The sequence below is a fragment of the Netta rufina genome, assembly GCF_964035555.1.
Source record: "Netta rufina genome assembly, chromosome: 18".
NCBI classification, from domain to species: Eukaryota; Metazoa; Chordata; class Aves; order Anseriformes; family Anatidae; genus Netta; species Netta rufina.
The window spans coordinates 12,375,418-12,402,150 of NC_140142.1; the positions used below are offsets into that span (position 1 = coordinate 12,375,418).

At 49.0% G+C, this 26,733-nt stretch overlaps 3 protein-coding genes across 3 annotated transcripts in view; 1 reads left to right on the top strand and 2 right to left on the bottom strand.

Annotated features, from left to right (window-relative positions):
- Nucleotides 1-676, bottom strand: part of LOC311216649 (olfactory receptor 14C36-like) — a gene marked incomplete at both ends in the record, with an annotated part of 34,452 nt that extends 33,776 nt beyond the window's left edge. Inside the window, one exon of the mRNA XM_084298177.1 lies at nt 621-676. Within this exon, the coding sequence (XP_084154303.1) occupies nt 621-676 (56 nt within the window). The remainder of the gene's footprint in view (nt 1-620) is intronic.
- LOC311216502 (olfactory receptor 14A16-like) overlaps nt 1-26,733 on the bottom strand; it is a gene marked incomplete at both ends in the record, with an annotated part of 307,014 nt that overhangs the window by 47,014 nt on the left and 233,267 nt on the right. The gene's annotated exons all lie outside the window — the stretch shown is intronic.
- Nucleotides 14,218-26,568, top strand: LOC311216650 (olfactory receptor 14C36-like; the record flags this gene model as incomplete). The annotated part of the gene is made up of 2 exons (XM_084298178.1): nt 14,218-14,281; nt 25,946-26,568. The coding sequence occupies 2 exons, from the start codon at nt 14,218-14,220 to the stop codon at nt 26,566-26,568; spliced, it is 687 nt and encodes a 228-aa protein (XP_084154304.1).

The following is a 26,733-nucleotide window of genomic DNA, read 5'->3' on the forward strand; positions in this document are numbered from 1 at the left end:
CCTGGTGCAGTCTACAAGCAGAGAGAAAGAAAGGGATATTCTGAGGTTCATCACTAACCTTTTTATGTCTCAATTCAATGCAATTGGAAGCTCAGTCACCTGTGCAAATCCAATCATTCTGTTAACACAGAGCCTACCCCATGATCAGACTATAAAAGTTCAGGCAGAGACTGCAGAAAGTGCCTTCTCTTTGAAGGCAGCCCCTGCCCTGCCCTTCCTTGGACCTAGTCCCCTGTGCAATGCCTTTGGTGTGCTGTGGAGCTGTGAGCAGGCTGCCCAGGCAGCAGCCTCCCGCCAGCAGCAGGACCCTGCCCTGCCGGGGGGGCTCCTTCCACCCGCAGCTTCTCCCTGCAGCGCCCTGGGCAGCTCCCCGGGCAGGCTGAGTGATGAGCCTGGCAGGCGGCAGAGGCCCTGGCCCGGCACACAGCCCCTGGGGCACAGCAGGGAACCTGCTCTGCACCACAGCCCTGGACACCCCTGCAGTTGTCCTGCAGCACCTTCTCCTCCACACCGCACAAGCCACGAGAGACATCCTGGCAGCTCCTGGCCAGGCAGAGACATCCCAGATTGAGCAGCCCCTTTTAGGAACCTCCCCTGCACTGTCCTGCAGTCAGACTTACCGTGGGCAGAGCTGTGAAGGTTTCTCCTGCACTGAGCTCTCCTCTGCCCACACCATCCAGGCTGCCTGGAATCCCTTTCTGCCTGGGTGCTGCAGTCAGAGCCCCCTGCCTTTCTGCTCTGTGCAGAGGAGCTGCTCCTGGGCAGAGCTGTCTCTCTGCACCAGAGCCCTCTTGCCAGGAGCTCTCTCTGTCCCAGGAGCCTGGCCCAGCTCAGCAGCAGAGGCCCAGCCCAAGGCATTGGAATCACCCCTCTGGTGGCTTTTGTGATGAGCTCATGAACCTCAGTCATGGAGAGCAAATTGAAGAAATCTTTCAGGAAGTCGAAGTCAGATGCAACTTTCCTGGAGTGTCCCCCTGAGGGCCAGCACTGACACAGCCTCCCTCGGAGCTTGTTAGAGCAGAACATTGGAGGCACTGTGGACAAGGAGACAAAGGCAACGTGAAGGTGACACTGACATATAGACAAAGTGGATGTGTTTCACCAAGCACAAGGGCTGAGCCTTGACCCCTGGCCCCTGGACAAGGGAGATCCTTTCCCTTCACACCTTGCTCAGGGCTCTCCCTGGGGCAGTAGGAGATGGGGATGTGAATGGCCAAGTGAAGGAGAATGGTACGACCTCTGCCTGGTTCATGGGTGGGGGCAAGCAGGAAATGAGGCCCCTGGTGCTTTAAGGATAAGCTGTCTCCTCATAGGCCTCATTGGCAGAGAAAACAGCTATAGCAATGGAGACAAAGACCTCAATCCTGTTGGGACTTTCAGCCTTGCCACATCTCTTACTCCTCTCCACACTAGGCTGTCCTAAGGACTCCCAGACCTGCACCTCTTTCCCTGCTGGCTGCAGACCCTTGTGCATTTGGTGTCACACCGGATCTGAGCTGAGTCTGATAACTCAGATTTTTTTGGTGGCCGTGTTCCTTGTAAGGCAGCTCTTTAGGAAGCTGGCCTGGTTCCTGGTGAGCAGGCAACACTGCTTGTATGGCATCCCTTGTAATTCCCAGGCCCTCCTCCTCCTTGGCACTGCTCACTCATCAGGGTCCCCGTCTGCCCTGATGTGTGGGGTTACTCTGGTGCAGGATTACAATCTTCTCCTTGTAAATGTCAAGAAGCTCCCATAGGCAAAATCCTGCAGTTTCTGAAGGTTGCCCCACACTGATGCTCCATTCTGTCAACTGTTCATATCTGCAGGCAGAAGGCTCAACCTTCATGTAATCTGACAAGATAGCAGCATCAGGAGTTGCAGAAAAGTATGGATAATACAGGAGTAATCAGTTGAGTGGAATTGCAGCACAGATTCACAGAAGGATAGGGGATGGAAGGATGCCAGGTTTCACCTCTTCTGTGCTTCCTTCTCATGCATGCTGTCAGTTTGTTTGGAGCTGTATTCTACATGTTATTGGGCTGTGCAGGTCAAAATTAGAAGGGCCAAAGCCCAGCTGGAGCTCTATCCGTCTATTGTCAAAGACAATAAAAACTGTTTATATAAATACTTTAATAAAGGGGGATTAAGGAGAATCATCATCCTTTACTGGATGTGGGAGGAAACCTGGTGACAAGAGATGAGGTAAAGGCTGAGGTACTTAACACCTTCTTTGCCTCAGTCTGTAGCAGCAAGACCAGTTTGTGAGGAATGTTTTAACAATTCGTGTCCATAAAGAACAATTCTGTTACAATTCTGTTTGAATCGTTTGAATCCTGTCTGCCTCTGGGCCCTGCACTGGCAATTCAATGCTTGAACCACAGCTGCAGTGTGTCCCAGTCTCCCCCTCATTCCTCATTCTAGCCAATTTATCACTTCTTAAATTTATGAACCTGTTTGCTTTTGTTATTCCGGACTTCTATTTCTAACACTGCTATAGATGTGTCTGTGAATGGCTGGGGAAGAATGTTTTAATTACTCGTGTGTCTGGGAGTTTCAGAACAACTGATAACAACTAGTGACTGTTATGGGATACTATGTGGATCTTTGGTATCTGGTTAGGGGGGGGCCAAGAAAGAAGCTGAAGGGCGGCTGGGAGACAAGATTTGAAGAAGGTGTTTTGAAGAAGGTGTTCCGTAAACTTGGGATGGTGCCCAGTAAGTACAAAGGGGAAGAAGGACTGCGAGCCTTCAGCATGGAAGACCCCTGGAGACCCCCAGAAGAGACCCCAGAGGAGACTGTGCATGCTCCAGTAGGAGGGACTGCACCCCGGAAGCTAATTTTAATAATCTATTTTTTTAGAAGTAGTAATGAATATGTATTAGTCTAGGAGCATAAAAATCAGTTGCTTGATGTAATTGGTGTGCATCCTGGTGGAGCGGAGACTCCTGGTGCACCCAGCGCTGTTTGCTTACCTCTATTCCTTTATATCCTTTAATAAATCCTATTTTTCATTTAATTCTAATTTGAATCCTGAGCCATTTATAACAAGTTCTTCCCCATGACATTTCTTCCTCCTCATGGCCACTGCCTTGCAATGTACACTTTGTGGCATTTTTTTCTCTCCTTCTCTTTCCTACTACCTCTCTCCTTCTCTTTCCTACTACCAAAGAAAGCTCCATCAGGGTGGAACCCATTTCCAAAGTAGACATCCCAACCCATCAGCCTTCTTGCGGCATGTCAGCCAACCAGACAGAAGTCACCTCACCAGCATCTTCCAAGCCATGCGGCTGTTGCTGGCCTTGCAGCTTCGTGGCTAGACACAACCAAGCCACATGCCTCTTGCTGTCCAGTCAAGTAGTCAAGCAGAAGGGACATGACAACCCATATTCGGGCCTTCTTTCTTATATGGGTCCTCCTGGGTATGTAGGCAGAGGGGATCTCACAGTCAGCATGCCAACCAGGTGCCTTCAGCTGGCCTAGCAGGGCCACTGCCAGATGTCAGCCAGAAAGTACAGATCCCAGGTCTAAGTCAAGGGTGACCTGTCAGCTACAGACAGAAGTGACGTCACGGTGCCTATGTGTGACATGTTCCTGCTGCTGCCCTATCAAGTGCAGGGACAGAAGTGACTTCACAGTCACTGCCACAGTCACATTTCTCCTGCTGGGGCAAGAGATCCTGAGGCTGAGCTGACCTCTCTAGTCTTTTAGGGACTAGGGCTCACCTTTCTGGGTTAGAGAGTAAACAGAGGTTTAATGAGAAGCTTTAGTCTCTTTCTGTGATTAGGGTATGGTCAAGCTCTGTGGTTTAAGTTCTTTTTAGGTCTGCCAAGAACTTGTCTAAGGTTCAATATACCATTTTAATGCTAGCGTTAAGGGAAGGGATTAGGGTGAGCAAGAGAGTAAAGGTAAGGGAAAGAGGCTATGGACTGAGTTTTGCTTCAAGTGATACTTTGCATTCAAGCATTAGAGTAGTGGACTCCCGTCAGAGTGTTGGAGTAGCACTTAGGATTAAAATTACTGGTTCAATAAGGTAAGGGCCATACATGACTGTTTTAAGTCAGTGTTAGCACAGCATTGACATTACACGAACCCTCTTACCTCTATGAAATCATTAATTTCTGCTGGCCATCCTCTTCTTCCCACCCCAAAAGCTCCCATCTCTCTTTTCCAGGCTGCTCCTGATGTCCCCATATCTAATTGTGATCAGCTTTCTGATGACATTCATGATCACAGAGTATCTTTCTCACCTCTGTTAGCTACTCCATTTCTGAGAAGGAAGTGGTGTTGTAGTCAGGAGGGAAAAGGGCACAGAGGTCTTTAGAAGCATCCTACCCAATATGCCCATCAGCTCTGCATCTCCACAAAATTGTGCTTCCTACCTATAGGTTTTGTTTCTCAAATGGCTTCTATGGATCCAGGGTTCCTTTTCCCAGGCCCTCACACGTTTCAGTTTTGGATGTGTGGGGATGGGATAAGGAAAGCCAAGGCATGGATGGAACTGAGTTTGGCAAGGGATACAAAGAATAACAGGAAGAGATTCTATAGATACATTGCTCAGAAAAGAAAGGCCAAGGAGAGTGTACTCCCTCTGACGGATGAGAAGGGTGAACTGGTAATGACAGACATGGGAAAGGCTGAGGTACTCAATAACGTCTTTGCCTCAGTCTTCACTGCCAGTAAGGCTTCTCAAGTCTTTCATTTCCCTGAACCCATAGATGGAGGCTGGGGGGGGCAAAGTCCCACCCGCTGTGATTAAGAGCAGTTTTGGGAATACCTGATGAAACTAGATATGAGGATAGGCTGGGAGAAGAATTCATTGAGAGCAGCCCTGCAGAGATGGACTTGGAGATTCTGCTGGATGAAAAGCTCAGCATGAGCCAGCAGTGCGTCCTTGTAGCCCACAAGACCAATTGTACCCTGGGCTGCATTAAAAGAAGAGTGGCCAGCAGAGCAAGTGTTGTGATTGTCCCCCTGTGCTCTGCCCTTGTGAGGCTTAATCATCCTTCTGCTCACCCTTCTAGTAGAAGATGGGTTTGATATTTACCTTTTCCAAGTCCTGAGGAATGTTTTGGTCAATTTGTCCTTTCCAAGGTCTTTGAGATAGGTCTTATGACGATGTCTGCGGCGCCACCAGCACCTCTCTCACCCTTCCAAAATCACCTCTAAGCAACCTGAGGATCGACCAGGAGGATGATGAAGGTTTGGGAAAGCGCTTGGTTAACATCTCTGAGGAGAGCCTTTATGGGCTTCACATGGTCAATGGTGGCAGTGTCATAGATAATCATAGAAACATGGGGTCGTAGAATCATAGAATGGCTTGGGTTAGAAGAGACCTTAAAGATCATCTTATTCAAAGCACCCAGCCATGGGTAGGGACACTTCCTACTAGACCTGATTGCTCAAAGCTCGTTCTAACCTGTCCTTGAACACTTCCAGATACTCACAGCTTTTCCAGACAACCTGTTCCAGTGCCTCACCATCCTCAGAGTACAGAATTTCTACCATATATCGAATTTAAACCTTCATTCTTTTAGTTTGAAGTCATTACTCCTTGTCCAATCACTACACTCCCTGAAAAGGACTCCCCAGCTTTCCTATAGGTCCTCTTTAAAAACAGTAAGGTTGCTCTGAGGTTTCCCTGGTGCCTTGTCTTCTCCAGGCTTAACAGTACCAGCTCACCCAGCATGCCTTCATAGCAGACATGCTCCAGCCCCTTGATCATCTTTGTGGCCCTCCTCTGGACTCGTTCCAATAATTCCATGTACTTGAACTGCCGCGTTAAAATACAGCAGTCTTTTTGGCACACAGTCTGGGGTACAAAGGGTTGAGATAATGACAGATCTTACCACAGAGTGCTAAAATTAAATTGTTATAAGCATTAGACCAGTTTAGTAGTTGCTGATCACAATGTTGACTTTTTGGATCTCAGGTCTGTTGTGCTTGTTTTCAGAAATGCGTTGTATAGCACATTACTTACTGCATGTGTTCTTGTTGTGCTGTTTATCATTTCTGTGGCTGGTTTAAAGTTATTTTGCTATGTTGGGTAGCACTGGCTTATGATTATATAAAATTACTGGTCATGTTACAAATCTGTTATTTGTACTGAGCGTTGCCATCACCTCCATACCTCAGGAACCATCACTCAGAAACTTAAGATTTACACTCTTGACCTTTTTGCTTTAGGGAGCCAATCCAAGGGGAGAAAACTTAATCACTCTCCCTTTCTCCTTCGCCTCCCCCTTCTCCTCCAGGCTAATTACACTAGCTCTACAAAGCTTTGAATATCCTTGGGATGGTCCTATTGTTATGTCTCCTGAATGCGTTTCAACTTTTGTTTAAGGATAAACAACTATTTAAGAATGCCCTCCAGAGACCTGCCCCAAGGCAGGAAAGTTAGGAGTGCAGGGAACATGGGAGGACATGGGCAGGCACCTAGAGCAGTGGGCACCTCCAGGGCTTTTGAACTTCACCCCCCGAACAAGTGCAGAATCCTTAAAAAATGGTGAAATGCTTGAAAAGGAGGTGTTATCACCTTGGCAATTCCAAAGGGACACAAATCACTGGAATATGCTGGGACTTGGTGTGTGGTTACTGAGCCTCAATCAGTGCCACTCCAACCCTCGTGACAGGCCCTGCAGCCACTCCAACACCTCTGACATGTCCTGCAGCCACTCTATCCCCTATGACAGGCCCCAGGTCCAGTCTGGGGACTAGACCCAAAACCCCGGTCTGGTCTTGCTAGGCCAGAGCACCAACCTGTGCCAGTATATGTTGCCTCTATCTGTAGGAGAAAGCAATGGATGTGAAAATCAGGCTCCTTAAAATGGAAAAGAATTACTACACAGAAAAGAAAGGAGGGAGAAGAATGTTGATCTATGAAACCTTGACATAGACTTCCCCACGAGAGGGTACTCAAAGATCCAAAAGGGTACAGCTGGGGTTTTGGGAGAGCTGCCTTGGAGGATATTAAAGAGTTGTATACCTTGCCCAGTCTCTGGGTGAACCCTTCCATTTGTGGAGTGGTTGAAGGTCAAAGAAGAGCAGGTGCAGATGGTTACCACAATGTTCTACCAGCTTGGGGACAGGCTGGACATCAGTCAGTGCTGAGCAATTGCTCTGTGCATAACTTGCTTTGTACATAACAATAACAATAATAATAATTGTTATTATTATTATTATTTCTCTTCCCTTTCAGTCCTTTAAACTGCCATTATCTCAACGTATAAGCTTTTTTTTTTTTGTGGGGGGGGGGTTGGTGTGGGCTATCTGCTGTGTGGTGCTGAGCTACTTGCCAGGTTAAAGGACATGTTTGACAACCACACTAACAGCACAAATCACACTTGTAAAAGTCATCTCTCCTGTGTTCAGAGAAGGGCAGTCGGTGATGAATTCTGCAAAAAAAACTCCGTCAGTGTGAAGAAAGTATCTCTTCTTCTTTATGGGCCTGTATCTAAACTGTGGAGAAACTTTCTCAAGAGGTCCAAGAACTTCAAGAGAATGCATCTTCCTCCCTACCTGTTAAACCCAATACCTAAGCTACCAGGTCTGAGTGTCCTTCTGCTCAAGAACTGAAATATAGTGGATACACACCATGTGCAGACCTGTTGTTTTACCATGGAGAGGCCATGAGAAAATGGGTTGGAAAATCTACCCCCATCCTAGAGGCACGGATACATGAATTACAAGGAAATATAATCACAAAAACGGGTTCTTCTGAGAAAAATTGCTGCTCCAGTTTCCAGCGGGCAACAGTAATAAATACTATGAGCAGGACTAGAGGCACCCGGCCTCTAGCCAGAGGGAGAAAAGGGACAATCAGGATTGATGTTCTTTGAGGATTCCATGGCCTGGCACATCAGATCCACAGAAGATATAAGCTCTAGTGGATACCAGTGCACAGCATACCCTAATGCCATGAAGCTATAAAGGGGCAGAACCCATTTGTATTTCTGGAGTGATGGGGATCCCGACAGTTAACTGCATTGGAGGCTGCAGTGAGTCTAACTGGGAAGGATTGGCAAAAGCACCTCACTGGGACTGGCCTGGAGTCTCTGTTAATCCTTGGCATAGACTACCTCAGGAGAGGGTACTTCAAGGACCCAAAAGGGTATCAGTGGGCTTTTGGCATAGCTGCCTTGGAGGCAGAGGACATTATACGGTTGCCTACCTTGTCTGGTCTCTCACAGGACCCTTCTGTTGCAGAACTGATGAAGGCTGAAGTAAAGCTGGTGCCGCACAGTATCACTCTAACAGAGACTCCCTGATTCCCATCCATGAGCTGGTTCATTGCCAAGAAGTGATCAGCAAGAATCGCTCAATCTTTTAGAGACCCAAATAGCAAGTGTGAAAGTCTAATGTGAAAGTAGAGGCTAACGGTGACCTATGGTGGCCTAAATGAAGTCACGCCACATCTGAGGGCAGCTGTGCTGGGCATTCTAGAACTTCCATACGAAGTGGAGTCAAAGGCAGCCAAGTGCTCTGCCACAACTGATATCACTAATGCATTTACCTCCATCACTTCGGCAGCAGCGTGCACACCATAGCTGCAGGAGCATCCAGTCCACCTGGAATTTACTGACCCAGGGTGGGAACTCAGCCCTACCATTTACCATGGACTGACCCAGACTGCCCTAGAATGGGAGAAGCTCCTGAACACCTGCAATTTCTTGATGATATCATCATGTGGGGCAACAGAGCAGAAGTATTTGAGAAAGGGAAGAAAATAATCCAAATCATTCTGAAAGCTGGTTTTACTGTATAACAATTCTCAAGGGTCCAAAACGTTGGAGCCTGATGCAGGCTGGCCAGGGTAGGGGGAACCGCTGCGTGGGGATGGGCTGTGTATCGGTCATTGGGTGGTGAGCAATTGCATTGTGCATAGCTTCTTTATTGCTGTTGTTGTTGTTATTACTATCTCTATGTTTTCTATTGTAAACTGTCTTTTTCTCAACCCATGACCTTTACAGGTGTGGGGTTGCAAGGGCAGTGAGCTAACAGCTGTGTGGTGCTGAGCTGCCTGCTGGGTTAAACCACAACATCATGTTTGGCAACCACACTCTAACAACACAAATCACACTTCTAAAATCAGTCTCTCCCGTGTTCAGAGAGGGGCAGTCAGTGATGACTTCAGTCTGCTTCAAACACCACACCCCAGGAGAGACCCTGCTGCCTTCAGGAGCTGTCAGCCCTGAAGCCTTGGGGATACCTCGAGGGAGCCCAAGGGCACAGAGCAAGTGATGCCATGGTCGGGTGCTGTGCTGCTGAGCTGGCCGGGCTCCTGGGCCCAAGGGGAGCTCCTGGCAAGCAGGCAGCGCTGCAGAGAGACAGCTCTGCCCAAAAGCAGCTCCTCTGCACAGCACAGCAGGGCTGGGGGCTCTGACCGCAGGTGGCACAGGGAGAGGAGAGAAGGAGAGAGGGCTTGGAGGCAGCGAGGAACGCAACAATAGAGGGCAGTGTGTGGCAGGACACATCTGCAGACTCTTGACACCGTGAGTCTCTGGCAGCAGGGTAATGCAGGTGGAGTTGCCAGAGGGGTCTTCTAGAGCTGGCACATCCAATGTCTTACAGAATCTGTCAGGATGGGTCTCTCTTTCTCCAGCAAAATATAGAAGATGCTTTAGAGAATGGCATTTGCGATTGGAGTTCTCAAAAGGAAGACCAAGGCTTGGTTTACCCGAAGGGCTTTTTCTGCAGTCTGTGCTTTCAGATTCCTGCTGTGGAGAGGAGGCAGTTTTCGTGGTAACTGATTGTCAGAGTTGTACAGGAGACTGAGCCTCCTAGAACATTGTACTGAGAGATCAATATGTCAGTGATTAAGTTTGTGAAGTACCTTCCCACAACTCAGCCCATGGACTGCACCAACATCAGATTTGTGGTCCCATCAGGTTTTATCCAAGCAGATCTTTAGAAGCTGCAAATACTCTGTGCCCTGTCTTTGGGAGGTGTCTGCAGGCCAGAGCAGAGCATACAGTATTTGAAATGAGGCAGGATTGCAGCAGAGGAGGCTCTGCTGAGTATCCGTCTGTCCCTCCCTGGCCTTGCCTCCCCTGGCAGCAGCATGATGCCATTCCTCCTGGCTTCTCCACCTGGCCGTGCTGCTGCTGTTCTTGTTTCCAGGCTGGCTGGGGATGGGGGTTTCACATGCCCATGGAATGAGCCCTCGGTGTGCTTGGGTGAAGGAGAGTACAGGGACAGGGTGAGGGGTCTGGAGATGTGCGCTTTGAGCCTGGATTCCTCTGCTCTCATCAGTGTTCAGGTTCTTTTCAGATGAGCAACTGAGTATAACTTTCTTGCAGCTTTCACAGGGCAGCTGAGATCAGCACTGATGGACAGATTATCTGTCTTCACTAAAGGACACTGCACAGTAGGGACAGTCCCTTTTTCTCTAATGATCCACAAAGTTTCCCTTCAGCTGCAGAAGAAATGCCCAGGATTTCTTTTTTAGAAAAACTCATCAAGTGTGGTAGGCTAGCAACAACAAAAAATGTAACTCCATAAAAGAAAAATACGCATATGTATATCTGCCCTGAAGTTGGGTCACCTGGGAGCAACACTGGGGCAAAGTTCTTTGACATCAGGAGTGAAGTGAGTCTGAGATTACCCAATGTTCCTCTTTACCTCTGGCTATAGGGCATAACTCTTTCATTGCCCACAGAGGAGTCCCCTGCTCCCAGGGACACCCACAGGCAGCATCAGGAAGCATTTATGAAAGGGACCTGTCAAATGTCTTCCTGGGAGTAGACAACTATTTGGTGATTTTAAATGAGAAATGGGATGATTTTTTCTCTGATAAGTCTGTTATAAATTATTACTGTTCTTTCTCTTCTATGTGCAGGAACACATCCCCCAAAAAAGCAGATGTCCAACAGCAGCTCCATCACTGAGTTCCTCCTCCTGCCATTCGCAGACACAAGGGAGCTGCAGATCCTGCACTTCGCGCTCTTCCTGGGCATCTACCTGGCTGCCCTCCTGGGCAACAGCCTCATCCTCACCACTGTAGCCTGCGACCACCGCCTCCACACCCCCATGTACTTCTTCCTCCTCAACCTCGCCCTCCTCGACCTAGGCTGCATCTCCACCACTGTCCCCAAAGCCATGGCCAATTCCCTCTGGGACTCCAGGGCCATCTCCTATCAAGGGTGTGCTGCTCAGGTCTTTCTATTTGTCTTCTTGATTGCATCAGAATTTTATGTTCTCACCATCATGGCCTATGACCGCTACGTTGCCATCTGCAAGCCCCTGCACTACAGGACCCTCCTGGGCAGCAGAGCTTGTGCCCAGATGGCAGCAGCTGCCTGGGGCAGTGGTTTTCTCCATGCTGTCCTGCACACTGCCAGTACATTTTCCCTGCCCTTCTGCCAAGGCACTGCTGTGGACCAGTTCTTCTGTGAAATCCCCCAGATCCTCAAGCTCTCCTGCTCAGATGCCTACCTCAGGGAAGTTGGGCTTACTGCAATCAGCTTCTGTTTAGGTATTGGTTGTTTTGTTTTCATTGTTTTCTCCTACATGCAGATCTTCAGGGCTGTGCTGAGGATGCCCTCTGAGCAGGGACAACACAAAGCCTTTTCCATGTGCCTCCCTCACCTGGCCGTGGTCTCCTTGTTTGTTAGCACTGTCCTGTTTGCCTACCTGAAGCCCCTCTCCCTTTCCTCACCATCCCTGGACCTGATGATGGCAGTTCTGTACTCGGTGTTGCCTCCAGCAGTGAACCCCCTCATCTACAGCATGAGGAACCAGGAGCTCAAGCATGCACTGAAGAAGCTCTTTTGGTTGTCTTCCAGAAGCAATTAGCTGCTACTCTGCTGCTGCAATGCAAAAAGCTCACCAAAAAAACACGTTGTGAGACACAACCTTTCAGTGCCAGGTACCAGGTCAACCAATGCTGGCCCCAAACTGTGAGAAGTAAAGTAAAAGTGTTACATACAGAAGGAGAAAAGATGGATCTCAGGATACAGGACTGCAGGCACCTGTGGGCAGTACAGACACTAACCTGTGGTCTGAATACTCCTTGGGTGGGGAATAGGAGAAAGAGGCCAGTGCCTGTCCTGTGCCACCTCCCCAACAGCCTTGCCCTTCCACAGGTGGAGTATTTCTCCCTTACTTGGGCACCAGCAGAGATTTGCCTCCTACTCCTCTACGGGGAGATGAGCCACAGGCCTAGCTGTGTGCGAGGGAGCAGCAGAACTGAGCAGAAAAAAAAAAAAAAAAAAAACAGTTTCATGTCACTCGGGCATCTGAATGGTTCAGCCCCTGTGGTTGGGTCTGTTCTCTGCAGCAAAGGGCCATCACCAAGCCCCAGGTCTGTGGTTGCTCTTGCAGCTCTGAGGACCACTCCAAGCGGCATCACAGTATCAATGGTGAGGACCTATGGGGATCCGCCCACGCATGGATCGCAGCAGTAGGTTGGTAGGATTCCATAGTACACAAGGACATGGGTACCTCATTGCTTTGTTTTAATAAATGTCTTTATTACAGATTGCTACAAATTCCTACCTGTAAAGCAACTACATGTTGAAAAAAAAAAATAAAAAATTGCCACTAGGAAAGCAAATATGGGCTTTTGATGCTTTCCCTAAATCTGCACAATTAACATTATTTGAGGTGCTACTGGTACAACACTCATGAATCCACCTGGTGGAGGGAACAAGGCATGGCACTTCTCCCTCTTTCTTTCTGGCCCCATTCCGGGCCAGTCATGATAGCTCTTGAGTAATTTGAACATCATGGGGTAACCCTAATGACATGCCTCCAGACTGTGTTTCTGGGTTTTTCCAAGGGCAAACAACTGAACAAATGGGTACGAGTGGGCTGTTGGCATAATGGCCTTGAATACAGAGAACGTCAAATAGTTGTCTACCTTGCCTGGTCTTGCACAGGACCCTTCTGTTGTGGGGTTGCTGAGAGCCAAAGAAGAGCAGGTGTCAACGGCTGCCACAATAATGCACCGGCAGCAATAGCACACTGACCTCCAAGTCCTCCAGGCTCAAGAGCTATGTGTTCCTGTGAGCAAAATGTCAGACAAAGGGAGCAGGAGACCTGCTTGGATGATCAAGGAGATCCTGGAATGACTGAAATGGAAGAAGGACCTGTACATAATGTGGAAAAGGGGACAAGCCACTTGGGAAGAATATAGGGACATTGTCCAAGGATGTAGGGAAGTGACAGGGAAATCCAAGGCCCATTTGGAGTTAAATCTTGCAAGGGGTGTCAAGGACAACAAAAAGGCCTTTTTCAAATATATCAAGAACAGAAGGAAGATGAAGGAAAATGTGGTCCCACTGCTTAATGAGGTGGGTGCCCTGGTGACAAAGGATACAGAGAAGGCAAAATTACTGAATGCCTTCTTTGCTTCAGTCTTCACTGCTAAGACCAGCCCTCTGGAATCTCTGACCTTCAGGACAAGGGAGGAAATCTGGAGAAATGAGGACTTTCCCTTGGTTGAAGATGATCAGGTCAGAGATCTCTTATGCAAACGTGATACCCACAAATCCATGGACCGTGATGCGTACGTCCATAAGCACTGAGGGAGCTGGTGGATGTTACTGCTAGCCCACTCTCCATCATGTTTGTAAGGTCACAGAGAACAGAAGAGGTGCCTGGAAGAAACCTCATGTCATGCCGGTCTTCAACAAGGGCAAGAAGGAAGACCCAGGCAACTACAAGGCTGAAGGGATGAAAGACACAGACTCCTGATGGCTCTTTAACAGGAGACATTTATTGTCCTTTTTCACTACAATATATACTTTCCCCGTAGCCCCAAGCACTGAATATATATAATATATATAATATATATGATATATATGATATATATAATATATATTATATATAATATATATTATATAATATATATATTATATATTATTGTATATATAATATATTATATAATATATGATATATATAATATATATAATATATATAATATTATATATTATATATTATATATAATATATATATAATGAATATATACACTCTCCTTAGCCCACGCACCCAAATCTGTCATACAATTGGTTAGAGACCTTCAGACACACACCTCAAGCCAGCCAGCAATTACCCACTGCCCAAAGCTCATCTTTAACACTGTAGCCAATTTACTTTATCTCGACCTTGCTCAAGTTTTTGTTTCTACTGCTTGTTTCCTCATTATCTCTGATTCAGGGACATGTGAAACAGTACAAAGGCACCTGTGAATTCCTTTTCCACACAGGCCAGTCAGCATCACCTCCATCCCTGGAAAGGCAATGGAACAGCTCATCCTGGTGATCATCTCCAAGTACATGGAGGAGAAGAATGTCATCAGGAGTAGTCAGCATAGGTTCACCAAGGGAAACCATGCTTTACCAACTTGATAGCCTTCTATGATGGAATGACTAGCTGAGTGGGGGAGGGGAAAGCAGTGGATGTTGTCTACTTTGACTTCAGCAAGGTTTTCAACACTGTCTCCCATAACACCCTCACAGACAAGCTCAGGAAGTGTGGGTTGGATGAGTGGTCAGTGAGGTGGACTGTGAACTAGCTGGATGGCAGAGTTCAGAGGGTTGTGCTTAGTGGAACAGAGTCTAGCTGGAGGCCTGTAGCCAGCAGTGTCCCCCAGGGATCTGCACTGGGTCCAATCCTGTTCAACTTATTTGTCAATGACCTGGCAGATGGAATAGAGTACACTCTCAGCAAGCGTAAATTGTGCTGTGTTTTGTGTCAAAGTGCTGTGCTTCAAGTCAAAGCTCTCCTCAGGCTCTCCTCAAAGCTCAACTCAAACTCTCCTTCTCAGATCCCTACCTCAGGGAAATTGGGGTGCTTGTGTTTAGTGTCTGTTTAACATTTGGCTGTTTTGCTTTCATTGTGCTGTCCTATCTGCAGATTTTCAGGGCAGTGCTGAAGAGCAGAGCCAGCACAAAATATTTTCCACATGCCTCCCTCACCTGGCCGTGGTCTCCCTGCATAGTATCACTACCATGGTTGCCTACCTGAAGCCTTCCTCCACCACCTCCCCATCCCTGGGCCTGGTAGTTTCAGTTCTGTACTCAGTGTTGCCTCCAGCAGTAAAACCCTTATCTACAGCATGAGGAACAAGGAGCTAAAGGAGGTACTGAGGGCGTTATTCTAATATACAGTATTTCCCCATTAATGAGGTACCTGTACATCTTCCTCACATATACCCGGGAAGGCAGAAATGCCTTTGTTCACTTATTTTAAAGTTGCTTTTCATTATTTGCAATATTACTCCAATAAAAATATTTTTTCTTAATCTCACTTTTATTTGGCTTGTTTATTTTTTTTTAACCCCGAGACCTCATGTACACATGCTGGTAAGCTCTTTGTAATTAACCAAATAAATTAACCAAGTAACCATTTTCTGTGACTCTTGTTTCTCAGAATTTCTCTTCAGGTAGAGCAGAGGTTGTGGGATGAAGAGGCCAGCTGCAATGTGGAGGAAAAGCAGAGATGTGGTTGAGGAACTTGATGTGTTTTTCTGCAGTAGTCTGTACCAAGAAGTTCTCCTAGGCCTCTGCATTCAGTAAAAGAGATAAAGGATGAGACGAGCATGTACTGAGATGAAGGCCATGAAAAGCCACCAGGACAAGAGCCATTTTCTGCCCCTGCGGGGGACTAACCCTGGGCAAGGCCCAGCTTGGGAAGCACCCATGTTGGACATTCGTGGTGGGCAGTGAGCTGGGAATAAGGCAGTCGTGTGCCCTGGGAGAACAGGAGGGAAGGCTGAGGGGCACCTCATTGCAGCCTGCCAGGAGCTGCAGGGACATCAGGAAGAGTCCGGGGCCAGGCTCTGCCCCGTGGCCATGAGCCCTGCTTGCCCTCCTCCTGCCATGCTCCGTGTGGTGGCTGCAGCAGAGGGGACCCCCAGCCAGCCCCTGCATGGGGCTCTATCAACTGCCTCACCTTGGCCCTCTCCAGCACCCTCCTTTCTGCTCTCTGATGCACGCCAGGACCTCTCAGTGCATGCCAGCCAACACATCTGCTGAAGGCCAGTGCGGCTGCTGCAGGGGCAGGGAGCTCAGCATGGCCCTTGCAGCCCCCTGCCCTAGGCCTGCCTCTCCCCTTGCCCTCGGCCCTGGCCTTGTTTCTGCTGGCAGGAGCGCTCTTGGCATGCACTTCCTGGCCTCCCCTTGCCTGCGCACAGCTGCTGCCCACTCAGGCTGCTGGCACAAATGTGTCCTCACAAGCAGCACCACCCCTTGGGCTGCTTCTCCTGGCCTCCCTCACCGCAGTGCCTTGACTCCTTGTCTCTGCTGGGCCCCACTGTTCACACCCAAATGTGTCCCTTGGATGTCAGCTCCATTCCCCTGCCCCATGGGATGAGAAAGCCATGGGACATATGACCTTTAGGTGTTGTGGTGCTTGTGTAATCTAGATTGGTTATGGCACAAAAAGATAGTTCCTTCACCAATGATTTACATCCCTCTTCATGTTAGGCTGCAACTGAACATCCTTCACAATTCTTAGAGTGTTTGCTTTATCTCACAGATGAACTGGATTAGGTCTCCTTGATTAGTTTGAGGCACAATGCAATGCTTTTTGCCTTCTGCCACTCCAGCATAATACCTGTGAGTTTACCTTACTGTGTGCATTGACCTGATGGGTCATTTCACATTTTTTATTTTCATGTCCCTTATGGAAGGGGATGATTCCCAAACTGGGATACGCAGATAGGTTCTGCCTCAGCCATTTGAAGTGTCCTGCTCTTGAGTCTTTCAGCCTGAGTTTGCCACAGATGACCCATGATTGTAAATGGATGTACAACTGTCAACTAGGAATAAGGGAGAGTATCTTGGGTTTTCCAGTGGCCATTTCAACTTTAGGTGAATCCGAAGAACCCACTGAACTAGGGTGTTCTCTTTGAAGGGATTTCATGTGTAGGGCTGGGCTAGAGTTATTGGGATAAATACCACTGCTGGCAGTGGAGGTGCTCTGGTATCTCCACCTGGTTCCATATGAATCCTCCAAAGGGCTCTGATCTCTTGCATGTTCTGCTTGCTTATTGTCTGACAGCATAGTTCTGTCTGAATACCCAGTAATTTATTTAGTACTTAAATAAAAGAGCAACTACTCATTACTTCAAATGTTTCAATACTTTCTATAAAATGTTACACGCTGTGGTGGTTTTACTCAGGTGGGTGGCCGAGCTCCACCACAACCACTCTCTCACTCCCCCTCCTCAAAGAGGAACAGGGACAAAATACGATGAAAAGGGCTCAAGGGTTGAGATATGGACAGGGACATAGCACAGTAATTATCATGACGGGCAAAACAGACTCAGCATAGTAAGATTTATTGCTTATTACTAACAAGCTAGAGAAGCAAGAGACAAAGGAAAGAAACCAGAAGCACCTTCCCCCCATCCACCCACTTCCACTTCCTCCCCCCGAGCGGTGCAGGGGAATGGGGGAACGGAGGTTATGGTCAGTCTATAGCTCTTCTTCTCCACCGCTCCTTCTCAGTCACTCTCATCCCTGTGCTGCAGGGACCCTCCCATGGGATGCAGTCGTTGCTGAACTGATCTGCTGCTGTGGGCTGCCCGCAGGCAGCAGTTCTTCAAAAACTGCTCCAGATATGGGTACGGGGGACCATCCCTCAGGAGAAAACTGCTCCAACCTGGCTCCCCCACGGGCAGCAGCTCCTGCCAGGTCATCTACTCTTGCATGGTCTCCTCTCCACGGGCTACACGTCCGGTCCGGAATCTTCTCCGGCAGGGGTCTTCCACAGGCCACAGCCTCTGTCAGTGCAGGTCAACCTGATCCACTGTGGTCTCCTCCATGGGCTGCAGTGTGGAACCCTGCTCCAGCATGGTACTCCATGTGCTGCAGGGGGACAGCCTGCTTCACCATGGTCCTCACCACAGGTCACAGGGGACTTCTGCTCCAGCTCCTGGAGCACCTCTCCCCCTCCTTCTTCACCAACCTTGGCACCTGCAAGGCTGTTCCTCACTCCTCTCTCTCTCCCAGCTGCTGTGTGGCGCAGCAGTTTTTTTTCCCCTGACTTATATATGTTCTCACAGAGGTGCAAAACAACATCACTTATTGGCTCAGCTCTGGTTAGCAGTGGGGCCCTACCAAACATGGGACAGCTTCTAGATTCTTCTCACAGAAGACACCTCTGTGGCCCCCTTCTACCAAAACCTTGCCACATAAACCCACTACACATGCAAAGTGTAATTTCTATCATGAAGAAATTTGAATTTTCAGGATGTATGTTCATCGGAGGAGAACAAATTCCGAAGTTCACCTGTACTTGCCTTGTCATCACTTTGTCTATCATGATGTGCTCCCTCATCTTCCAGGTATATCCACATCTTGATTAAAGAGACCCTGCTGAAAGTCCCCATTCCAGCTGCCTGTCTGGACCTATGCACTTCCTATAGTTCTCCTGGTTTGCCCTCCCCTTACTCTTTAATCATTCAGACCGCTTTCACCAACCCAGTTGCTGCTTTGAACTTCAGGTAGAAGCAGCCCAGCTTGCCCATCTATCAGCAGTCTGTCTAATAGTTTCCTTAGCAAGAAACCTGTTATTTATCATCGAATTTATATGATATGGGTTAATACTAACACTACTATTTATGATTTCCTATCTATCAGTATAAAATAGGTCTTGTGCAGTCATCCTTTTGGGAAGGTAAACTTCACAGGAGGCATACACAATGAGGAGCTTGCTCTGTTTTTTGGAAAATTGATGCATGATTTCATGTTCTTTGGATGGAAATAGGAAAAACCCTTCTGCACCTGAGTGCAGACAGGTTTCTAACGAAAGCAGATAGGAGCTGGTGCAAAGGAGCTGTAACATCCAGCTGCATACTTCTGTCTGAATCACAGAATCACAGAATCACAGAATTTCTAGGTTGGAAGAGACCTCAAGATCATTAAGTCCAACCTGAGACCTAACATTAACAAGTCCTCCACTAAACCAAATCCCTAAGCCCTACATCTAAACGTCTTTTAAAGACCTCCAGGGATGGTGACTCCACCACTTCCCTGGGCAGCACATTCAAATGCCTAACAACCCTTTCGGTAAAGAAGATCTTCCTAACATCCAACCTAAAACTCCCCTGGTGCAACTTTAGCCCATTCCCCCTTGTCCTGTCACCAGGCACGTGGGAGAACAGACCAACCCCCACCTCGCTACAGCCTCCTTTAAGGTACCTGTAGAGAGCAATAAGGTCACCCCTGAGCCTCCTTTTCTCCAGGCTGAACAAGCCCAGGTCCCTCAGCCTCTCCTCGTAAGACTTGTTCTTCAGGCCCCTCACCAGCTTTGTCGCCCTTCTCTGGACTTGCTTGAGCACCTCGATGTCCTTCTTGTAGCAAGGGGCCCAAAATTGAACACAGTACTTGAGGTGCGGCCTCATCAGAGCCGAGTACAGGGGGACAATCGCTTCCCTAGCCCTGCTGGCCACACGGCTTCTTATACAAGCCAGGATGCTGTTGGCCTTCTTGGCCACTTGAGCACACTGCTGGCTCATATTCAGCCAACTGTCAACAATCACTCCCAGGTTCTTGTCCGCCAGGCAGCTTTCCAACAACTCATCTCCCAGCCTGTTGCTCTGCTTGGGGTTGTTGTGCCCCAGGTGCAGGATCCGGCACTTGGCCTTGTTGAACTTCATACAGTTGACCTCAGCCCATTGGTCCAGCCTATCCAGATCCTCCTGCAGAGCCTTCCTACCCTTGATCAGATTGACACACGTACCTAACTTGGCATCATCTGCAACCTTACTGAGGGTGCACTCCAGATCATAAATAAAGATATTAAAGAGGACTGGCCCCAGTACCGAGCTCTCGAGAATGCCGCTAGTGACCAGCCTCCAACTGGATTTGACTCCATTCACCACGACCCTTTGGGCCCGGCTATCCAGCCAGTTTTTAACCCAACAAAGCGTACATCAGTACAAGCCCTGAGTAGTCAGTTTCCTGAGGAGAATGCTGTGGAAAATGGTGTCAAAAGCCTTGCTGAAGTCAAGGTAGACCACATCCACAGCCTTTCCCTCATCCACCAAGTGCTTCTCTTTGTCATAGAAGGAGATCAGGTTCATCAAGCAGGACCTGTCTTTCATAAACCCATGCTGACTGGGCCTGATCGCCTGCTTGCCCTGCAAGTGCTGTGTGATGACTCTCAAGATAATCTGCTCCATAAGCTTCCCTGGCACTGAGGTCAAACTGAAAGGCCTGTAGTTCCCCGTGTCTACCCTCCAGCCCTTTGTGTAAATGGGCGTCACGTTTGCTAGCCTCCAGTCTACTGGGACCTCCCCTGATAGCCAGGACTGTTGATAAATGATAGAAAGCAGCTTGGCCAGCTCTTCTGCCATCCTTATATTCCTCCCAAGTGGCCTGCCCTCTTTTCCAAAGATTAAAAACCCTCTTTTTTTCTCCAAAGCTCAAGCTGTAACTTTCTGTTCAGCCAGGCCGGTCTTCTTCCCCTCCAGCTCGTCTTTGGGCACGAGGGGACAGAGCGCACCTGGGCCATTAAGATTTCCTTCTTGAAGAGTGTCCAGCCTTCCTGGACTCCTCTTCCTTTCAGAACCACCTCCCAAGGGACTCTGCCAACCAGTGTCCTGAACAGCTCAAAGTCAGCCCTACAGAAGTCCAATACAGCAGTTTTACTGGTCCCCTTCCTGGCTTCTCCAAGAATGGAGAACTCTACCATTTCATGGTCACTCTGCCCAAGACAGTTTACAACCACCACATCTCCCACCAGTCCTTCTCTGTTTGTGAACAGAAGGTCTAGTGGGGCACCTTCCCTGGTATGCTCACTAACCAGCTGCATCAGGAAGCTATCTTCCACGCTCTCCAGGAACCTCCTAGACTGCTTTCTCTGGGCTGTGTTGTGTTTCCAGGATATATCTGGGAAGTTGAAGTCCCCCACAAGAAAAAGCACTGACGATTTCGCAACTTCTGTCAGCTGCCTATAGAATTCCTCATCAGTCTCCTCATCCTGGTTCTACAACATCAAAACACCCCCTGAGCCACACCACCACCCCTTCTGTGCTGCCTGTCCCGTCTGAAGAGCCTGTAGCCAGACATTGCAGCACTCTAGTCATGAGAGTGGTCCCACCACATTTCCGTGATGGCAACCAAGTCATAGCCTGCCTGCCACATGATGGCTTCCAGCTCCTGTTTGTTAGCCATGCTAAGTGCATTAGTGTAGATGCACTTCAGTTGGGCCATTGCCTTCTCTCCCAGCCTTGCCATTGCTACCCCTGGCACAGCTCCATCAAGCCTTGTTTCAGCCCCGTCCCCCTTCTTACCTAGTCTAAAGCCCTCTCAATGAGCCCCGCCAGCTCCTGGCCTAGGATCCATTTTCCCCTTAGAGATAGGGACCCATCTGCAGCCATCAGGCCGGGTGCTGAGTAAAGTTCCCCATTGTCAAAAACACAAAATTTCTGCGTTGGCACCAGCCTCTGAGCCACGTGTTTACCAGGTGGGCTTTCCATGTCCTGTCTGTACCCCTCCCTGCCACCGTAGGGATAGACGAAAACACCACCTGTACTCCCGCTCCATCCACTAACCATCCCAGTCCCCTAAAGTCCCGTTTGATAGTCTTCAGGCTTCTCTCTTTAATGTCATCACTGCCAGCCTGGACTATCAAAAGAGGATAATAGTCAGAGGGGAAAACCAGGTTGAGAAGCTTTCTGGCAATGTCCCTGACCCTGGCCCCAGGGAGGGAGCAGACTTCCCTGTGGGTAGGGTCAGGCTGACAAATAGGGCCCTCTGCTCCCCTGAGAAGGGAGTCTCCCACCACAATCACCCTTCTTTCTGTCTTGGTGGAGGCAGTCCTGAGGCATTGGGTTGACTTCCTCGCCCTAGGCATCCTCCTGGGTAGACTTTCTACCTCTTCCTCAGCTACTGGTCTCTCAAGCTCCAGGGCATCAAACCTGTTGTGTAAGGGTACCTGGGAAGGCGGGGCCGGTAGGGGGTGGGTATCACCTGAGATGTTGAGCAGGGACCTTACTGTTCAGGTGCTCACTGTTCTAGGAACCTGCCCATATTCTCCCACACTCCCTGCCACTATGAAAAGTTTCCAAGAGAAGGGTCCTCAGGTATGGAAGTGACAGCAATGCTGAGTACAACTACCAGATTTGTCTCATGGCCAGTAATTTTATCACAACATAAGGCAGTGTTACACGGTAAACTAATGTTAGGAATGTTTTAACAATTCATGTCCGTAAAGAACAGTCCTGTCTGCCTCTGGGTCCTGCACTGGCAATTTAATTCTTGAACCACAGATGCAGTGTGTCCCAGTCTCCCCCTCATTCTAGTCAATTTATCAAGTCTTCAGAAAGTACTCCTCAAATCTATGAACCTGTTTACCTTTGTTATTCCGAACTCCTACTTCTAACAGTTACAGCCCTTTTTTTGGTCTTCTTTGAGATTGACTTAACACTGCTATAGGTGTGACTGTCCCTGTGAATGGCTGGTGAGGAATGTTTTAATTACTCGTGAAGTGTCAATAAGAAAGCTATTTGTGTTTGTATGAAGTCTTTGATGTCTGGGGGTTTCAGAACAACTGATAACAACTAGTGACTGTTATGGGATACTATGCAAGCCTCTGATATCTAGCCAGGTGGCCAAGAGATCAAGAAGAAAAAAAAAGGAGCTGAAGGATGGCTAGGAGACAAGACCTGCAGGGGATGCTGTGTAAACTTGACACACTGCCAAGGAGTACAAAGGGGAAGGACAAGAAAAAAACTTGGAGAGGAAGACTACGAGCCTTCAGCATGAAAGACCCCTAGAGACCCCCAGAGGGACCACCGGAGACTGATGCGCATGCTCCAGTAGGAGGGACTGGATCCCGGAAGCTAATTATAATAACCTGGATTTTTTTAGAAGTAGTAATGAATATGTATTAGCCTAGGAGCATAAAAATCAGCTACTTGATGTGGCTGGGTGCGTCCTGGTGGAGTGGAGACTCCCGATGCACCCAGCACTGTTTGCTTACCTCTATTCTTTTAATAAATCCTATTTTTTATTTAATCCTATTTTGAAGACTGAGCCATTTATAACAGTAGTTAAATGATCTCTTACAGCACCTGAATGCTGTTGTCTGATCCCTTCCTGGGATCATAAGGAGCCAGTACCTTCAGTCCAGAACACTCTCCCTGTACGCTTGAAGGCATGCCCTTAAGTCCCATGGACTGTTAAGGTTGCAAAGTAACCACTGATTTTATCCCCACCCACCACCTGTTGTACCCCTGCAGAGTCCTGCCTCAAGGCACAAAGGGCAGGGAGACCTTGCTGGTGAGAGCTGAGGCCATGTGGAGATGTCCGAGACACAACAGCCATTACAGCCAAGGGTCGTGTAGAAGAGGAAGGAAAAAAGAGAACATTTAAAAGAGAACAGAATAGGTTTAGCTCTCCCTGTGACACATGACTCCTTTTGCTCTGCTGACAGCCTCTGCAGGCTGCCCTGCATATAAGGAGTAGGAACAGGTTCAGTTGTCCTACATGTGGCATCTGCTGCCATTTCAGTTGGCCTGAGGAATGCCCCATCAGACCAGAGGATCAACCTCAAATTTCACCAGGTATTTCCATCTGAACAGCTCCTGCCTGTCCTCCATCTCCACTAAGGAGCTACTGTGGCTCAGTAATTCACATTAGAGTGCCTATGTTGTGGACACCTGAACTGAGGCCTGAGGAATCCCAGCTCCTGTGGGTCTGTGGCAGATATGGGAGGGAGCTGAGATCCCTTTCCAGCCCCAGGAATAACAATCAGCATGAGATGCCTTGACTGACTCTGCTGAATTCCTTCCTTAAGTGGGGATGAAGGAGATCAGTCCCTGACCATGATTTCATGTCCAAACTGATACTGGGACAAGAAGATCTGATTGTTACACTTAATTGGTTTTCTGTAAGGAGAAATGACCCTGGTGTGAAGAAGTGTGTGTGCCAGGTGAGGGCTGGAGCCCCAGGGAAGCTTCAGACTATTTCCCAGCAGGTTCCCCTGCAGCCCCAAGGCCATGTGCAGGGAGCCTGGTGGGGGGCAGAGCAAGGGAGGCCTTGGGCTGGGCCTCTGCTGCTGAGTTGGGCCAGGCTCCTGGGCCCAAGGGGAGCTCCTGGGAAGTGGGCAGCGCTGCAGAGAGACAGCTCTGCCCAGGAGCAGCTCCTGTGCACAGCGCAGCAGGCCTGGGGGCACTGCCTGCAGGGACACAGTGCTTAAAGGCAGGCAGAAGTGGCAGCATGCCCAGAGCTCCCTGCTGCAGAAGACTTCCCAGCCCTGACCACAGTAAGTGTCTGGCTGGAGGGCAATGCAGCCACAGTTCCTGGACGTAGGAGAAGCCGGGGGCGAAGGCAGGGGTGTCCAGGGCTGTGGTGCAGAGCAGGGTCCCTGCTGTGCCCCAGGGGCTGTGTGCCGGGCCAGGGCCTCTGTCGCCTGCCAGGCTCAGCACTCAGCCTGCTCGGGGAGCTGCCCAGGGCGCTGCGGGGAGAAGCTGCTGGTGGAAGAAGCCCCCCCGGCAGGGCAGGGTCCTGCTGCTGGTGGGAGGCAGCTGCCTGGGCAGCCTGCTCACGGATCTACAGCACAACCAGGATGTATCCAAGGGACTTTGCAAAAGCTGGGTCAAGGCAAGGGATTTCAGCTTCAGTCTCAGCTTTTCTGAGCCTCCTGAGCTTTCAGTTTTGTGTTCTTTGGCTCGGTGGGAATAAAAAGAGATAGCATTATTTCCAAGATGAGGCTGACGCTTCTAAGCCGTACCACTGAGGGTTAGAAAGACACCCATCAAGTCCCCTTCCTGCCCCTCAGCCCCTAGAAAGCTCCACCGCCACTCGTGCAGTGTCAGCAGGGTCTGTGTGACCTGGTTTCTAGGATATGTCCCCAGCGAGCTGCCCCTGGGCAGAGCCCTGCTGCCAGGAGGTGTCTGCAGGGCAGAGCTGAGCACCCAGCGGCTGGGATGAGGGCCGTGAGCTGCAGGCAGGAGGCGTGGGGACAGAAATCCAGCTGCAGGCGGGGACAGCTTCAGGCAGCAGAGCCATGGGCAGGGAACAGCAGGACAGTGCTAACAGCATAGTCTGCCACCTCCCTGCTTCCCCCTAAGCCCACAGGATTCAGGGCATGAGTCATGATGAATCTCTGTCAACAGAGTTCCTGAGGCCACAATAATTGGGCAGCTCAATTTGGGAACTGTATTGAGAGGTAGATGATACTGACTGAGACCAGGACAGATGGAGAGGCTGGCTGTCCTCACCTCACTAAGGACAGTCACTTTGCCTCTCAGGGTTCACAAGGTCTCACCTGGAATACATTACAAATGCCAGGGGTTTCTACCATCTAAAAATGCTCCTGAGTGTGACACAGGCAGCGGGAACAAAATAAACCACAAATTCTTTTTTGCACTCAGGAGTGTTGAGAGTGGTAATGCTGTTAAGTTCACATACATCAGAGGCAGATTTAATCAGAGATCATTCCTGGTTCTTATTTACCTTGAGCTATAGGGCAGGTTCTTGAAGAGCCCACAGCAGAAAACTTTGGTCCCAGTGGCACCCTCAGCTAGCACTAACCAGAACTCAAGCAAGAGAGCAGCAGAAAGGTCTCAGAAAGGGAAAAGTCACTGGGGGCGTTTCAATGAGAAGTGGAGCAGTTTTTCTCAGACATGTCTCTCCTAATTATCACTGTCTTTTCTTTCTTGGGTATACCCGTTTGTCCAGGAGGATCAGATGTCCAACACCAGCTCCATCACCAAGTTCCTCCTCCTGCCATTCGCAGACACGAGGGAGCTGCAGCTCCTGCATTCCACGCTCTTCCTGGGCATCTACCTGGCTGCCCCCCTGGACAACGGCCTCATCCTCACCGCTGTAGCCTGCGACCACCGCCTCCACACCCCCATGTACTTCTTCCTCTTCAACCTCGCCCTCCTTGACCTAGGCTGCATCTCCACCACTGTCCCCAAAGCCATGGCCAATTCCCTCTGGGACACCAGGGCCATTTCCTATGCAGGGTGTGTTGTACAGGTCTTTCTGTTTGTTTTTTTGGTATCAGCAGAGTATTCTCTTCTCACTGTCATGTCCTATGACCGCTACGTTGCCATCTGCAAGCTCCTGCACTATGGGAGCCTCCTGGACAGCAGAGTTTGTGCCCAGATGACAGCAGCTGCCTGGGGCAGTGGGATTCTCCATGCTCTGCTGCACACTGCCAATACTTTTTCTCTGACATTCTGCAGAGGCAACGCTGTGGACCAATTCTTCTGTGAAATACCTCAGATTTCTAAGCTCTCCTGCTCCAATTCCTACCTTAGGGCAGTTGGACTTGTCATATTTAGCTCCTTTTTGGGAATTGTATGTTTTGTGTTCATTCTTTTTTCGTATGTGCAGATCTTCAGAACTGTGCTGAGGATGTCCTCTGAGCAGGGACAGCACAGAGCCTTCTCCACGTGTCTCCCTCACCTGGCAGTGGTCTCTCTGTTTGTCAGCATTAGCATGTTTACCTACCTGAACCCTTCCTTCTTCTCCTCCCCATCCCTAAACCTGGTGGTGGCAGTTCTGTACTCGGTGCTGCCTCCAGTATTGAACCCCCTCATCTACAGCATGAGGAACCAGGAGCTCAAGAAGTCCATCAAGAAAGTGATTTCATGGAGACGTTTCCAGATGTTCAGAGGAAGTTGACTGGACCTTTCACCAGCTCTAAACTGCTTTTTCTGCAGATTAATTTTAGTTTATGACATCACAGGCCAAAGCTGCCTTTAATTCTAGAGGGGAAGAGATTTGGTTTCATTAGTTTTGCTTAGTTTCATTTTCCCTTGTGATTATGTTTTCCACAAGGAAATGCCC